This window comes from Bubalus bubalis, chromosome 6 (assembly GCF_019923935.1).
Source record: "Bubalus bubalis isolate 160015118507 breed Murrah chromosome 6, NDDB_SH_1, whole genome shotgun sequence".
Lineage (NCBI taxonomy): Eukaryota > Metazoa > Chordata > Mammalia > Artiodactyla > Bovidae > Bubalus > Bubalus bubalis.
In genome coordinates this window covers 102,260,366-102,276,773 of record NC_059162.1, presented here as the reverse complement: position 1 = coordinate 102,276,773, position 16,408 = coordinate 102,260,366, and the positions used below count along the sequence as shown (strand labels likewise).

Here is a 16,408-nt window from a genome sequence, read left to right as displayed (position 1 = left end):
ACTTCACTTCTCTTCCCTACTTTGATTAATCATCAGTTCTTGTCCATCTTAATATAAATATTCCTTAAAGTGCAACTGAGCTCACTTGTCTTAAAGGTTAGTTCAACTGACTTTTCCCAAGACCGTCAGTGAAAGGCAGTGGTGGTTTTACATTCTAGTACAGCTCCTTGTCTCAGCAGGGAACAGGCTCAAACAGCTCACAGAACAGCTACTTTGAGTAGCTGTGCTGTAGGCCATTGTCATCTCCCCTGGTTATTAGGGGAGCTTTCTAAATCATGTGGTAGCCAGGGGGGGATTCTTTTAAATGCAGATACAATAATACTGCCCTGCTGAAAAAAGATTTAGGTAGCTTGACCTAATTCTTAGATAAAATCCAGAATCCTAGCCAGGGCCTACCTCAGGCCCGTGCAGGATAACAGTATAACAGTGGTATTTCCCAAAGTGTGATTTTAGACAATATAGAGACAACACAGAGTAATACTGAATCACATCACATTGATGTTTAAATTGTCTTTTTGAATTATGTCACAGCATCCTTTATAAACCTCCATCATATTCCTTCTTGTAACCATTTTAAAACTTTTCTGCTCCTAAGTCCCCAGTTTGATCCATATGTTAAGCTCAGTAGAAGGGCTTTCAGCTCATCAGGCATGGGCTTGACTTCTGACCCTGTGCCTACAAATTCTAGACCACTAGACCATTCAGGTATGACCTAAATCAAATCACTTACAATTATACAGTGGAAGTGACAAATAGATTCAAGGGATTAGATCTAATAGAGTGCCTGAAGAACTATGGATGGAAATTCATGACATTGTACAGAAGGCAATGATCAAGACCATCCCCAAGAAAAAGAAATGCAAAAAGGCAAAATGGTTGTCTGAAGAGGCCTTACAAATAGCTGAGAAAAGAAGAGAAGCTAAAGGCAAAGAACAGGAAAGATACACCCAATACCCACCTGAATGCAGAGTTCCAAAGAATAGCAAGGAGAGATAAGAAAGCCTTGCTCAGTGATCAATGCAAAGAAGTAGGGGAAAACAATAGAATGGGAAAGACTAGAGATCTCTTCAAGAAAATTAGATACCAAGGGAACATTTCATGCAAAGATGGGCACAGTAAAGGATAGAAATGATGTATACCTAACAGAAGCAGAAGATATTAAGAGAGGTGGCAAGAATACACAGAAGAACTGTACAAAAAAGATCTTCATGACCCAAATAATCACGATGGTGTGATCACTCACCTCGAGCCAGACATCCTGGAATGTGAAGTCAAGTGGGCCTTAGAAAACATCACTACGAACAAAGCTAGTGGAGGTGATGGAATTCCAGCTGAGCTATTTCAAATCCTAGAAGATGATGCTGTGAAAGTGCTGCACTCAATATGCAGGAAATTTGGAAAACTTAGCAACGGCCACAGGACTGGAAAAGATCGGTTTTCATTCCAATTCCAAAGAAAGGCAATGCCAAATAATGTTCAAACTACTGCACAATTGCGCTCATCTCACATGCTAGCAAAGTAATGCTCAAAATTCTCCAAGCCAAGCTTCAATAGTACGTGAACCATGAACTTCCAGATGTTCAGGCTGGATTTAGTAAAGGCAGGGGAACCAGAGATCAAATTGCCAACATCCATTGGATCATTGAAAAAGCAAAAGAGTTCTAGAAAAACATCTGCTTTATTGACTATGCCAAAGCCTTTGACTGTGTGGATCACAACAAACTGGAAAATTCTGAAAGAGATGGGAATAGCAGACCACCTGACCTGCCCCCTGAGAAATCTGTATGCAGGTCAGGAAGCAACAGTTAGAACTGGGCATGGAACAGCAGACTGGTTTCAAATAGGGAAAGGAGTATGTCAAGGCTGTATGTTGTCACCCTGCTTATTTAACTTATATGCAGAGTACATAATGCAAAATGCTGGGCTGGGTAAAGCACAAGCTGGAATCAAGATTGCCAGGAGAAATGTCAATAACCTCAGATATGCAGATGACACCACCCTTATGGCAGAAAGCAAAGAAGATCTAAAGAGCCTCTTAATGAAAGTCAAAAAGCTAGCTTGAAGCTCAACATTCAAAAAACTAAGATCATGGCATCCGGTCCCATCACTTTATGGCAAATAGATGGGGAAACAATGGAAACAGTGAGAGACTACTTTTTTGGGGTTCCAAAATCACTGCAGATGGTGACCATAGCCATGAAATTAAAAGATGCTTGCTCCTTGGAAGAAAAGCTATGACCAACCTAGACAGCATATTAAAAAGCAGAGACATTACTTTGCTGACAAAGGTCTGTCTAGTCAAAGCTAGGGTTTTTCCAGTAGTCATATATGGATGTGAGAGTTGGACTATAAAGAAAGCTGAGCACCGAAGAATTGATGCTTTTGAACTGTGGTGCTGGAGAAGACTCTTGAAAGTCCCTTGGACTGCAAGGAGATCCAACCAGTCAACCCTAAAGAAAATTCTGAATATTCATTGGAAGGACTGATGCTGAAACTCCAATACTTTGGCCACCTGATGTGAAGAACTGACTCATTGGAAGAGACCCTGATGCTTGGAAAGATTGAAGGCAGGAGGAGAAGGGGACGACAGAGAATGAGATGGTTGGATGGTGTCACTGACTTGATGGATATGAATTTGAACAAGCTGTGAGAGTTGGTGATGGACAGGGAAGCCTGGCATGCTGCAGCCCATGGGGTCACAAAGAGGTGGACGCGACTGAACGACTGAACTGAACTACAAATTCTGCTAAGCCGCCTAACTTTTTTGGATCTCCACTTAACTTCTGTTAAATGTGTTGTGTGAAGACTGAATGTGGTTACGTAGGTAAAGGGCCTAGTGTTGAGCCTGGTCATAATCTGTAATAGTTAACTTCTATTGTGTTCTAACTAAGTGCCATGCACTCTGCTGACGACTTCATATGCATAGTTTTCCTTCATCAGCAAAACAGCGCAATTCAATTGGTATTAGGATTGGTGCTGGTAAATCTAATACCAGTACTATCTTCATTTTACAAATGAGGACACTGAGACTTATATAGGTTAAGTACCTTTTCCACAATCTCACTGCTAATGGGAGGCTGAATTGGGATTCAAACCCAGGCTGTCCGAATCTGAAGTTCTTATACTTAACCTCTACAGTGTTCTATTGAATGTATTTTAAGTACTCAATAAATATGTGTTTCTTCCCTCTTCCTCCTTCTACTCTCATCCCTGCCATTTTTCAATGTCCCTTTCTGTATTTCTTTCCCCAAACTTTAAACTTTTTATTTTGTATTGGGATATAGCTGATTAAAAATGTTGTGGTAATTTCAGGTGAACAGTGAGAGTACTCAGCCATATACTTATACGTGTATCCATAGCTTCTATATCTCTTTATGCTTGCCTTCTGTCTTGGAGAGAAAGGTCTTTCTTCATCATTAGTCGTTGCATCTCTGCTCTCCAAACTCTTCTCCAGCATCAGATATCCATCATTATTGCTTTTCCAGGACTTTTTCCATCTCTTCTTCATGGGTATTTCCCCATTATTGGAGAAAAAAAAAATCTTCATTTCAACATCCCATTTCTCAACAGGATATCACTGACTTTTGCTCACTTCCTCGTAGCCTGGCATTTCCCCCCTCACTAGGAACATGGGAAGAGAAATTTGCAGTTTGTCTAAGTAGGAGAGGAGAGTAAGCTTTTCATCTGAGGCAAGAGTAAGGGAGTAAAGGATGTTACTGATAAGGGTTAATCTTGAGGAAACATTGAAGAGTTCAGGCCAGCTGACCCTTATTTCTCTGCAAAACTGTAGGCAGTTTCATCTGCTGGGACCACGGGAGTAGGCAGATTGTAAAACCTGAGGGGACTAAGGAAGGGTTGCTGAGCAGGAAAAGGTGAGATGATTGGTAACGTTCTCTAGAAGTGGCACCACTGGCAAGGTGGGAAGCTTCTTTCCGTCAGAGTGTACAGCCGGTGCAGTGTATGTGTGGATAAGGAAGAAAGTTAAATTCATCCTAAGTCAAGAGTTGGCCGGGCTTTTGTCGCGACAGGTGAGGACACAGGCAACGGAACAAATGGTCGTTAGGACACTGTTGAACTGACTGCCTGTGAGGCAACGGAAGGAAGGAACTGGAGCGTTGACAGCTGAGAAGGATGGGGAGGGAGACTGTGACCCACAGAAGTTGGGTTTGAGGTCTTCAGTAGGCTTGCCATTCACCCAGTGAAGAGCTCTCACTCCCTGCTGTTGTCAAGACTTAATAGGAGGAACTGCCGGGCATTATTGAGTGTCTGTTCTGTTTTAAGCAATTTGCTAAGCACAGGGACACAAAAATAGAGCAAGATGCAATCCCTGCCCTCAAAGAACTTAGAGTTTATAGGAGAAACTCACATATCCATTGAAATGTACAAAGGTCACTTGATCTGCATAGATGTCTTTAGAGGGGAAATGGGAACCAAGAGATGAGAATTGAATCCTTGGGAAGCCCATTGCACTGAAGTGGGGGTAACCATTTCACCTCTGCTGCCTTGCCTCTCGGTAATGGATTCCGAGCTTTTTGGACAAGTTACTTGCACTGTGATCTATGTGTACTGGCAACTAGTAGATTTTTAAAAAATACTTATTTGGCTCTGCCAGGTCTTAGTTGTGGCCACACTAATCTTTAGTTGCAGCACGTGAACCCTTAGTTGAGACACATGGGATCCAGTTCCCTGCGTGCATGCTGAGTCACTTCAGTCATGTCCAATTCTTTGTAACCCCATGAACCGTAGCCCGCCAGGCTCCTCTGTCCATGGGATTCTCCCGGCAAGGATACTGGAGAGGGTTGCAATGCCCTCCTCCAGGGGATCTTCCTGACCCAGGGATCAAACCTGTGTCTCCTGCATTGCAGGCAGATTCTTTACCCATGGAGCCACCTGGCAAGCCCCTAGTTCCCTGACCAGGGATCAGACCCAGGCCGCCTGCGTGGGGAGCATGGAGTCTTAGCTGCAGGACCACCAGGGAAGTCCCTGGGACTAGTGAATTTTTATAGATTTTTAAAATATCTCTTTATCCCTAGGTGGAAGAAGCCGGGCAGGTGTTCCTGTTGATGAAAAAGGATTATCGAATCTCCCGAAATGTTCGCCTGGCTTGGTTCCTCAATCACCTGCACCAGACTGTGCAGGCCACACCCCAAGAGATGCTGGTGAGGCCCAGAAACACGCACAACATGAGGGCTGACCCGAGGGTCTGTTTTGCTTTTTTAGGAGAGTGCTGGACACAGGAGGGGAGACTAACTCTTGAGGGGTCCAATTCGAGGAGGGGCGCGTGACCTCGCCCACAAAATTTCACAGGGGAAATTTTGTCTAGTCGTTTTTCCAGCTTGGAGAAGTACTTGGTTGGGTTGCAGGAGGTAGAGCCAGTGGTGTGTCATTTTGGGTCTGGAAGTCAGGTCCTGGAGAGAAAGGGGCGACTGACTCTTCCCTCTTCTCTCCATCATCAGCTTCAGTCTGAGCAGGAGCTAGAAGTCCTCAGTGTCCTGCCTCCCGGGTGGCAGCCAGATGAGCCGGTGGTCCCCAGGCCCTTCCTCCTTGTACCATCCACCCGGGTCACCTTCCTGGCCTGGCAGTATCGGTTTGTCATTGAGCTGGACCTCAGCCCATCTACCGGCATTGTGGTAAGGGGTTGGTTGAGGGGAGGCAGTGGGAAGAAAGGATTGGGTAGGAAGTGAGAAGTAAGAAGAGGTAGCCTGAGATAAGTGAAGAATGATCCCACAGTGGTACCACGGTGGAAAGGAGACAGGTGTGTGAAGGAATGGTGGGTGTTTGAAGACAGAGGCCGTCCCATCTGTGCACTGTGTTGGGGGGTATGATCAACCTTGAGAATCTCAACCCCAGAAGCTGCTTATATCTGCCTTCTGCTCGGGGCTGTGTTTGGTTACCCTTGAGAGACCTTTCTTTGCATTGCCCTCAGGATGATTCCACAGGGGAGATCTTGTTTGATGAAGTTTTCCATGCCCTCTCCCGCTGCCTAGGCGGGCTGCTCCGGCCCTTCCGAGTGCCTGGATCTTGTATTGACTTCCAGCCTGAGATCTACGTCACTATCCAGGCCTACTCCTCCATCATTGGCCTGCAGTCCCATCAGGTATTGCATCCTCTCTCCATGTCTGTATCCTCAGACCTCATTTTGGGTAGTCCACTGACCAAGTCCTTATCCTGTCTCTACTCTCCATGCTCAAAGTCTCCAGCCCTCCTCAAACCTATTCCTAGTCATCTCTGCAAGTCTCTCTCCTCTTTAAAAGTGTCTGTTGCTCTGGCCTTAAAGGGCCTTCCCATAAGCATCAGGTGAGTTGGCACTGACTGGACAAATGCCTCTCTCATTGCTCCTGTCAGTCTCTGGTTCTGCTCCTGGACGTCTCTTCTCTCCCCTGCTCCTTTTAGTTCCATCGGAAGACTTGATACTGTCCTAACTCCTTGCACTGCCTCTAGGAGATGGTCTTTTGGGACAGTTTTGTGGTTTTGAAATATAACAAAGACCCAGAAACATAATTTCTTCCAAGGAGAGAGGAGGGTCATTTTTCTTCTGAGCACCTGTGAGCTGTCGGGTGTTAATGCTGACCATACAGATAATTACAGGCTTATGCGACACCCAAACAGGCTATCAGAAGGCACTCCTTTTGGAGAATGGCCAAGTCTGTTACTGGAATATCTGTTTTGGGCTTAGATAAGTATTGGCCCAGTTTCCCCTCATCTGCTTGTAACCACCCTTAACTCATTGGTAGGGGCTTACCCTGAAACTGTTCCTGATGGCTGCATTGTCAGCTTAGCTATCAAACTGGCTTTGAGAGAGGAGGATGCAAGAAACAGCATCTGAGGAGCTGAAATATGCATATGGCATTGGGTACATGCCTGGGTCCCAGCCCTCTACCCAGAATTAAAGTATTCTCCTAGTGCTGGTGTTAGGACTGTTGGTGGTGGACTACATCCCCAGGTAGAGATCAGGCTTTGCAGGTACTCATGGTCAAGGTGAGAAAAGTTTAGATGTTAGGTTCACTTTGATAAACACTTAGTGAAGCCCAATCGATGCCAGGCCTGGGCTAGGTCCTGGATGAATCAGACCCTGTTCCTGTCCTACTGGGAGGAGTTGAGAGCTTAGTGGGATAGACAGATATTGAAAGAGATAATTTCAGTTGAAAGTGATAAGGGTACTGATAAGTTATGACTCAGGTGCTGTGGGAGCACCCAGCCAGCCTGGAGCAGCAGCAGGAGAGACTTTTGGACCAAGACATTTGAACTGAGTCTTGAAGGATGAATTAATGTTAATTATTGAAAACAGAGGAAATGGGCTTTCCAGGCAGAGGGGCCAGCAGAAGCAAAGACATAGAGCTGTGAAACTGCTGTCAGTCACAGGGGTTCTAGGGAGCCACATGTTACTCAGCTGGCCACAATGAAGATTGATGGGAGGGTTAGGAGGGTGGTAAAGGGGAGACTAGAGAGAGAAGCGGGGGCAGAATTAGGAAACGCCTTGGATGTCATGGCTAAGAACTTGCACTTTATTCTACAGGGGAGTTTGGTGGTAAAGAGCATCTGTATCTGCAGATGCCTCATGTGCTTCCTGGCTGTACCCCTTACCAGCTATGTGTTCTTATGCAAGTTACTTAACCTCTCTGTGCATCTGGATCTTTTCTCCAAAATGGGGATGTCACCAATATTGCATGGTTACTGAATTAATACGTATCAAGCATTTGTTAATAAAACAATGCCTGTCACACAGAAAACGTGCAAATGTTAGCTACTGAAATTATTAGTCACAGGTAGTAGAGAACTGTTGGAGGTTTGGAATGTCAGTGACAGGATCAGATGTGTACATTAGGAAGATGACGCTTGTTTGTGGCCAGTGAGAAGAACTGGGGGCAAACTCTGGACTAGGGAGAACAGGCGGAAGATTATTGCAGCATGGCAGAGGAGGTGCGTTCTGAACAAGGACAACCACTGTGGAGAAGACGAGGACTGAGAGCTTAGGTAAGCCTCCAGGGCCACTTGTTACTAAGTCAGCTAAGAAGTGAGGCAACTTCCTCAAGATGCATCCTGCTGTTTTTCAAAACAAAAAGTTGTCACGTTTATACTATATGCCCTTTGAAGGAGATTTGGAAAATATATAAAATGTTTTTTTTAAAAACCTACAGAACTTGCTCGTAATATACCTCTCAGAAATAGCTATTTTTGACATGTTATGGAATGTCTTTCTTCTCTTTGAGTATGTGTTTATTTCCCTCATCACCTCTACTCAGTCCAGAGACAGAAGAAACATCAGGCTTATTCCAAACACCCAGTTCTACCTCCTGCTTTTTTAACATATGATATGGGCATTTTTTCCACATCACTAAATATTTTTTTGAAAACAGTTTTAAATGACTGCCTCTCTTAATATTTTATCGTGTTTTTGTCATTATATATTTAGCCAAACTTTTGTTGTTGGACCCTTAGGTTGACTCAGTTTTCACTCTTCTGAACAATACAGCTCTGAACATTTTGCTCATCTTTTCACAGCCCCAGTTCCCAGTCTTCCTCTCCTCACAGTCAGGCCTTTAATCGTCCAAAGTCCCGCTCTGCCCTCTTCTGGCTGTCCCCACGCACTGGCCCAGTTCTGAATGGAGAGTGAAGCAGTAGCTGTTGGGTGGGAGGGCAGGAGTTGGGGAGAAGTGGGCAGATTGTAGGAGTGTGATGAGAACAGGGAGAGAGGAGAGATCCCAAGGCCACCACAGGGGCTGCCAGGTCTGTATCAAATTTTTAGGATGGGAGAACTTACTCACGTTGAAAGTAGAAGGAAGGAAACCCCATGGAGAGAGAACCAAGATGTTAGACAAAAGATCCAAGATTAGATGGAGATATTAGCTTTGGGGAGAAAAAAGAGGAAGAGGAATCTTCTTCGGAGCCTGAAAGGAAGAACAAGAACACAGGTAGATCCAAATGCCTGGCAAATGCTGAGGGTGTTTTCGGTGGGTCAGAGAGTAGTCACCCTGAAGGTTAGGGTGAGTGGGGAGTTCCTGTTGACTGGTTTCCTTTCTCTGTGAAAATGGTGGGTGGGAGTTATCTGCTAAGGGTAAAGAGAAGCAAGGAACACTCGTTGGGGGAATAAGATTCTAAGCTTAAGAAAGAGAAAAGATCTAGAGCAGCTTCTGTGTGCAGTGCTTGGAAATCAACAAGAATAAGAAAGTATGAGTCAAAAGAGGCTTTTCCTGGCCAGATAGGGCAGCTTGTAGACGATGTCCCGGAGGCCAAGATGGAGGAAACTGGAAGATGTTAGTGGCGCCCCCATACGGGAGCTTGGGGCAGCCCAGTGTGGCAAATAAATAGGGAGGCCAGAGGGGTACTGCCCGGCGTCCCCCTGCCCTTCATGTCTCGCTCTTGCCCTTGTGCTTCTCAGGTGCTGGTCCAGGGCTGCCTCTTGGAGCCTTCCCAGCAGGAGGTGTTCTTGCAGCAGGTGTATGCGCAGCTCTGTCTCTTTGAGGATAAGGTGGCCACCATGCTACAGCAGCAGTATGACCGCCAGAACCAGGTATGTGGGAGGAAAGCAGGTAGAGGCCGCTTAGAAGGAGGAGCTGTTAAGGGACAGAGGAAGGACAAGCCAAATGTCATAGAGGGAAGAGACAGCAGGAAAAAAGGGCTAAAAGCCAGGGGCAGAGGGCGCCAAGGAAAGAAGTGCCAGTGAGTGCACACAACAGGTTCCCTGTTGGAAGAAGGCTTACTAGACTCCCCAAGACACACACTGCTGCTGGGAGAAAATGTGGAGGCTGTTTGCTTGTGTTTTTTCAGTCCTGAATCTTCCCCCCCAGTGGATCTGAGAAGGTGATCGTGGGTGACTTTGATTTCCACTATTTTGTATAATCTGGGATAAAGCTGCTTGGGTTCACCACAGTGCACTCTCCTGTTCTTTTAGATATCTGAGAAGTAGCCAGGCAGATGGCGGGTCTGTGTGTCTGAAGACTTAATCTGATTGATGTATTAATATATATCATAATGGCAATGGAAGAATATGTAAAGGGGGCCTTACTGGCAAAAGGTAGGGAAGGCCTGCTCCAGGACAGTGAGGTGCTTCACCTGGTGCTGGACGCCCTGCCCATCTGAGGATCGGCCTCCAAGCGCACAGCAGGGGAAGGAGCATAGTCAGGACTTGGCCACACAGTAGGGGAACTGGAGAGCTCATAGGACTAGGCCTGTCTGGCCTGGGCAATGCTAGACTATCAATTCTGGCTTTGCTGTGGATGGGGTAGCAGCGCCATCTGTCCCATTCAGTCTTTTCTGTAACTTGGGCCAGACCGAGGACCAGTCCCCAGACTCGGGGGAGCCCTCAGGCCGGAAAGTGGGCGTTTCCATGGTGACAGCTGATCTTGGACTGGTCAGTATGATTCGTCAGGGCATCCTGGCACTGCAGCTGCTGCCCTCCAACTCCAGTGCAGGTCAGTAGGAGGAATGTTGGTGAGATTGGGGAAACGGGGGTACAGGAAGGGTGGGTGGTATTATCAGCAAAGATAGAAGTTCCAAAGGATTGGTGGGCCGCAGGGAAGTGCGTCTGTTTCCTTGTTTGTGAAAGGTAAGTGTTCAGTAGTGTGTATCTCAAGTACCCCCAGCTCTGACAACCAGCAGGGACCCTGGTGGGAAGGAACAGAGCTCCAAGATCACCTCTTGGGAGGAGTTTGGGACCCAGTCCTTGAGAGGTTGAAGCAGGAGAGAAGGGGAGAAGGAAAGGTATTGGAGGATTATAAAACACAGTGGTTGGTGGACACTGAGGTCCTGTCCCTTGGGAGCCTCCCTGTGACTCTGATCTGGAGGGACCCCAGGTCTGAGTCTGATGCTTCCTGCTCCAGGTATCATTGTGATCACGGATGGAGTGACCAGCATCCCCGATGTTGCTGTCTGTGAGACGCTGCTGAACCAGCTTCGCAGTGGCACTGTGGCCTGTTCTTTTGTGCAGGTAAGGACTTTCTGGGAAGGAGGAGAGGAAAGTATCACACCTTACCAGGTGGAATGTGGCTGGTTACTTTCTTGTAGGCAGTGGTTTCCCAGGTAAAGCCAATAGCATAGTTCTGGAGGGATGGTGGGGATGGGGAGGGAGCATCATGTCTAGAACAGGATAGTAAACTGGTGGGAGAGGATTCTCATCTTTGTTCTTTCCTTAGGATGTGAGAGACAGCATGTTATAGTAAGAAGAATCCAGAATTTGCTGTCTGGCAGTCAGTTCCAGTCCTACCTCCCTCATTAGATTTAGTTATTCCTGTTTCAGTTGCAAGGGTCAGAAAACCCAGCTCAAACTAGCTTAAGCAGAGGAGGGAGTGCATGTATTCAGGGACCTGCAGCCAGTTTGGATTGACAGGCTATAGGATAGAAGGCAGAGAGCTGTGGAAAGTGAGGCTAGAGGGTAGGCATAGGCCAGAGCATGGAAAGGCGCTTCTGCTGTGTTAGAGGAGTTCCAGCATAATTGTGTGGGTGATGCTGATAGAGGGAAGGAAAGTCACTTACTGGGTTTATGTTTTATAAATGTCACTCATTGCTGGGGGAGGGACAAGAGTGGAGGCGGAGAGGCTGTTAATTGCAGTGGTCAGATGAGAGGATCAGGACTTAAACTAGGGGAATTCAGGGTAAGAGAGAATGGGGGGTAGCATTAAGGAAATGAAGGGGCGGCATCAACATGACTTATGATTAGCGAGATGTGAGGGGTGAACAAGAAAGAGGGGCTAAGGGTGTGTCCACGTTTCTGACTTCACTGATGACTGGGAGCCAGCAGAGTCAACAGAGCAGCAGTTGGGGCGGGGTGGACAGGACGCTGAGGCCAGGTGTGCGCACATGGTGCCGGGGCCCGTGTGTCACCTTTGCAGTCTGGCACGCCTGGCCGGGATCCTGGCTCCACTTACTGGCTGTGTGATGTGGACACATCACTTCCCTTCTTGGGTGGATTCATTTGTAAACAGAGATTGTAATAGTACCTTCCTCAGGGGGTGGGGTGATGCATTTGAAGGGTTTAGCATAGTGCAGAATTACATAGTAAATGACTGCTATTCGCAGCCGTTAGCGGTCGGACATGTAGATCAGATACTCAGGAGTCCACACTAATTGAGAGTTAGGATTTGGGCAGCCTACACATGGCATTTGAGAATAGATAAGCACCCCCAAAGAACTTGGGGGCTACTGGGGTTTAAAGATCTTTCATGGAGAGGGGGCCCAGCAAAGAATGAAGAGGAAATAATCAGACAAAAACCAGAAGGCTCTGGTGTCAAGAATTTCAGGGTTTGGGGGGAAAAAGGAGTACTTCACAGCATGAGAGGCAATAGAGAGATCTTGTACAATGAGGAATGAAAAGTGCCCTTTGCCTTTGGCAATTAGGAGGTTATAGAAATTTTTTTCGAGGCTACTATAGTCAAAAGGCGGTGAGAGAAATGATTGCAGTGTGTGGAAGAGTGGATAGAAGGGAAAGATGTAGAGACAAGTGTTGACATGTGGAATCTGGTTGTTCAGATCAAGGGAGGAGCAAGCATGCTCGAGAGAGAGAACGGCAGCCTGAGGGGAGGATAGTGTGGAAAGAGAGGGGTGTTCTGATTTGTGTTTTAAGCTAGAGACTTCATGTTTCCAAAGGGCCATGGTGGAGCAGAGTTTGAAAATAAAGGAAAGGAAGCTGGATGGAGTGAAGTTCCTAAATTAACAGGAGGACGGTGGCTCAAAAAATAAATTGAGGGATTCTTGGAGCAGAAGAGTGTCCTTGCTTCTCTGAGACTAGGATAGAAGTGAAGACATGTGCTGTGAGGGAGGGAGGCAGAGGTGAGGAGGAGGAATGACGCTGAAGACCAGCCTGAAGGACCAGCTGGATTGGGTGTCATACGTTTTGGTGTGGCGCCACCCTACACAACTGTGCAGTTTTTCTTCCATTTGGGATCCGACCAGTCCATCCTAAAGGAGACCATCCCGGGTGTTCATTGGAAGGACTGATGCTGAGGCTGAAACTCCAATACTTTGGCCACCTCATGCAAAGAGTTGACTCATTGGAAAAGACCCTGATTCTGGGAGGGATTGGGGGCAGGAGGAGAAGGGGACGACAGAGGATGAGATGGCTGGATGGCATCACTGACTTGATGAACATGAGTTTGGGTGAACTCCGGGAGTTGGTGATGGACAGGGAGGCCTGGTGTGCTGCGATTCATGGTGTTGCAAAGAGTCGGACACGACTGAGCGACTGAACTGAACTGAAGATCTCATTTGGGATCTGGGTATAGAGCTTGTGATCCTAGTTGGGGTTTCCAGGTGGAAGCAGAAAAATGGTGAGGAGGGCCTGGGAGTTGAGAATGTTGCATAAGAAGTTGTTTGAACATGCGGTCCAGGCTGGGTTGTAAAAAGAGGCCCAGGAGGACGTGGATAGATTTGAAAAGAGCAAAGGTTCAAGGCCTAGGAGTCTTAATGGGATCAGAGAGCAGCAGGAGGAGGAGGATGAAAGGAACTTAAAAATGGGACAGAGTTATGTGTAATCAGGGATGTGGCAATTGAGTTCACAAAGAGGAAGTAGTTCCAGGTGAAGTCAGGGGCCAGTGTGTAGCTAGGGGGCAGGTGAGTGGAATAAAGTTCTTGGAGATGAGGGTTAAGGAGCTGAGTGGCCAGGAAATTGAATGAACCATCTGTAGGTGTCCCCATCTCTGATCTCTAAAGCCTGATGATCTGAGGTAGAGCTGATGGAATAATAATAATAATAGAAATAACTTGCACAGTAAATGTAATACAGTTGAATCATCCTGAAACCATCCCCCTCAACCCTGGTTCATGGAATAATCATCTTCCATGAAGTTGGTCGCTGGTGCCAAAAAGGTTGGGGACTACTAAATTCTAGAGTATACCTCCAAAGGACCAAGTAGTAAACATTTTCAGCTTTGTGGGCCATATGGTTGTCCCAGCTACTCAGCTGTGCTCTTGTAGCCTGAAAGCAGGCATGGACAGTAGGAAGATGAATGGGCGTGCTATATTCCAATAAAAGTTTATTTACAAAAATAGATGCTAGACTAGAGTTGACCGCAGGTTGTATGTGGTTTGCTAGTCTCTGATCTATAGGTTTAGTGCTCAAACTACGGTCCACAGACCAGCAGCCTTGGCATTGCCAGGGAGCTTGTTAGAAATGCAAAATCTCAGGCTCCCACCCCAGACCTCAGGTGCTTTGTGTGCACCCTAAAGTTTGAGAAGCACCCTGTCAGACACTGCAGTCTTAAGATGATGATAGGAATTTGGTGAGCCATTGGCCAAAATCTTAGTGAATGGGGTCAGGCTGGTATTTGATGTGGGGTGAGAGGGGTGTGGCCAGGTGGCATTGGCTTCAGACAGAAGGGCTCAGGGAAAGAAAGCTGCCGCTGTGCGGGCCAGGGATGGGAGCTGCCATCCAGCCCAGTCTCTTCTTGCACTTTCTTCTCCATTGTCTCTCCTGGAGCTAGGTCTCTACTTGCTCACTTTCTTCAGGTGGGAGGAGTTTACTCTTATGACTGCAGTTTTGGCCACGTACCCAACGTGGAATTGATGAAGTTTATCGCCATGGCAACATTCGGCTCCTACCTCTCCACTTGTCCTGAGCCCGAACCAGGCAACCTGGGTCTGACTGTCTACCACCGGGCATTTCTCCTCTACTCCTTCCTGCGCAGCGGGGAAGCCCTGAACCCTGAATATTACTGCGGTGAGGGGCAGACTGGGGCAGGTGTGGGAACCCGGGGGATCCTAGTGTGGACCCAGAGATGATACAGGGATCTGTCTAGGGCTCGGGTCCCCAGGCAGTGTAACTGGGCTGACGACTTCACCCTGTTCTCCTCCATCAGCTGACAGGTAACACTGTCCCCTGCCCCTTCCCTGCCGGCCCCTAGGCTCTCAGCACCGCCTGTTTAATGAGCACCTGGTCTCCGCAAGCAGCAACCCTGCCTTGGCCCTGCGCCGGAAAAAGCACACTGAAAAGGAGGTTCCAGCTGACTTGGTCAGCACCGTGTCTGTGCGGCTTCGAGAGGGCTACAGCGTCCGAGAGGTCACACTGGCCAAAGGTAAGGTCTAGGCCCTGCTGTATCCCACACGTCTAAACAGAGCAGGAGACCCCCGTGTATCATGCATGGCAGACTCTGCCTGTCACTTGAGCTGGGCTTACTTCTCTTCGCATTTAGCTTCCCAGTTCCATCTCCTTCTGTTCCAGGTGAGTCAGCTGAGAGTGGTGTAGTGTCCTGGACTTAGCTTTGTTTTCAGATTTTGCCTGCGAACTTCAGTTTGTGTCTGTTGGCGGGCTCTGGGCCTGCACCCTGTGGAACCAGGCTTAGAACCTTTGGCCAGGCTAGAGTTGCATGCTGTAGGTGGAGGTTGTGGACAGGACCCAGTCCCAGGCCCTCCTCCCCTCCTGCTTCCCCTGAAGGCGGGTCCCAGCTGGAGGTGAAGCTGGTGCTGCTGTGGAAACACAACATGCGCATTGAGTACGTGGCTACTGCACCCTGGCCCCTGGAGCCTGAGGGCCCTCGAGGCACCCGGGTGGAAGTGACAATGGAAGGCGGTTATGACATCCTGCATGACGTGTCCTGCGCGCTGAGACAACCCATTCGCTCGCTGTATCGGACCCACGTTATCCGGCGGTTCTGGAACACGCTGCAGAGGTAAGCAGGGTCGCCGCTCAGCGACGGAGGCCCCACTCGCTGTGTGGAGGGGCGGAGGTGTGAAAGCGGGGCTGGAGAGAGTCACCCTGAGCACTCGGGCTTGTGTCCAGACTCCCACGTGCCCCTGGGGCTCCCCTCCCCTGACTCCCCAGAGGCCGGGGAGGCTCAGGGTGGCCCTTGCTCTGCAGCATTAACCAGACGGACCAGATGCTCGCCCACCTGCAGTCCTTCTCCTCCGTCCCAGAACACTTCACGCTGCCCGACAGCACCAAGAGCGGAGTGCCTCTCTTCTACATCCCACCCGGCTCCACCACCCCGGTGAGGGGGCCCTGACGCACGTTCTCCCTGTCCTGGGCTCACCCTCTGGAGCCCAGAACCACGTTCATTTTCCTCACCTCTCAAATCTGAGGCCCCCAAACCAGGACCCTGAACTTTAGCCTTCAGAGCCCCCTCCTCCCCACCCCCACCCCCCGCCCCAGGGGAGGAAAGAGTCTCTAGAGAAAGGTGACCCTCCACGGATCACTGGAGTCCAAGGTCAAGACTTGCAGAATGTCTCGGTAGGGGTCTCCCAGCCAGCTGCAAGCCCTTTTGCCATCTCCACATGCACCCTCCAGCCTGCCCCGCACTTCCAGCCAACCACGACTGCTGTGCTTCTCAAGGACTGTGGCTCCGTTTGTCTTTTGCTTTCTCCACACTTGGCCCCAGCTGTCAGCCTAGCACTGAGGGGCTGGGGGCTTATTCCACCCTCATGAGGGTATGAATCATACCCTCTTCCTGAGGTCCTGCCATCACTCAGAGGCTTTCCCCTA

At 48.2% G+C, this 16,408-nt stretch overlaps 1 protein-coding gene across 4 annotated transcripts in view; it reads left to right on the top strand.

The window, feature by feature from the left end:
• Positions 1–16,408, top strand: part of SZT2 (SZT2 subunit of KICSTOR complex) — a 52,565-nt gene that overhangs the window by 7,270 nt on the left and 28,887 nt on the right. For 2 of the 4 annotated variants that reach the window (XM_025288933.3, XM_025288931.3), the window contains exons 2-11: positions 5,034–5,159; positions 5,457–5,630; positions 5,927–6,097; positions 9,380–9,511; positions 10,271–10,412; positions 10,821–10,927; positions 14,440–14,650; positions 14,835–15,005; positions 15,365–15,599; positions 15,788–15,917. In XM_025288933.3, coding sequence (XP_025144718.3) covers positions 5,034–5,159; positions 5,457–5,630; positions 5,927–6,097; positions 9,380–9,511; positions 10,271–10,412; positions 10,821–10,927; positions 14,440–14,650; positions 14,835–15,005; positions 15,365–15,599; positions 15,788–15,917 — 1,599 coding nt within the window. Of the gene's footprint in view, positions 1–5,033; positions 5,160–5,456; positions 5,631–5,926; positions 6,098–7,680; positions 7,975–8,746; positions 8,913–9,379; positions 9,512–10,270; positions 10,413–10,820; positions 10,928–14,439; positions 14,651–14,834; positions 15,006–15,364; positions 15,600–15,787; positions 15,918–16,408 lie in introns of those variants that run through there. The other 2 variants (XM_025288935.3, XM_044945135.2) reach the window with 2 other exon arrangements.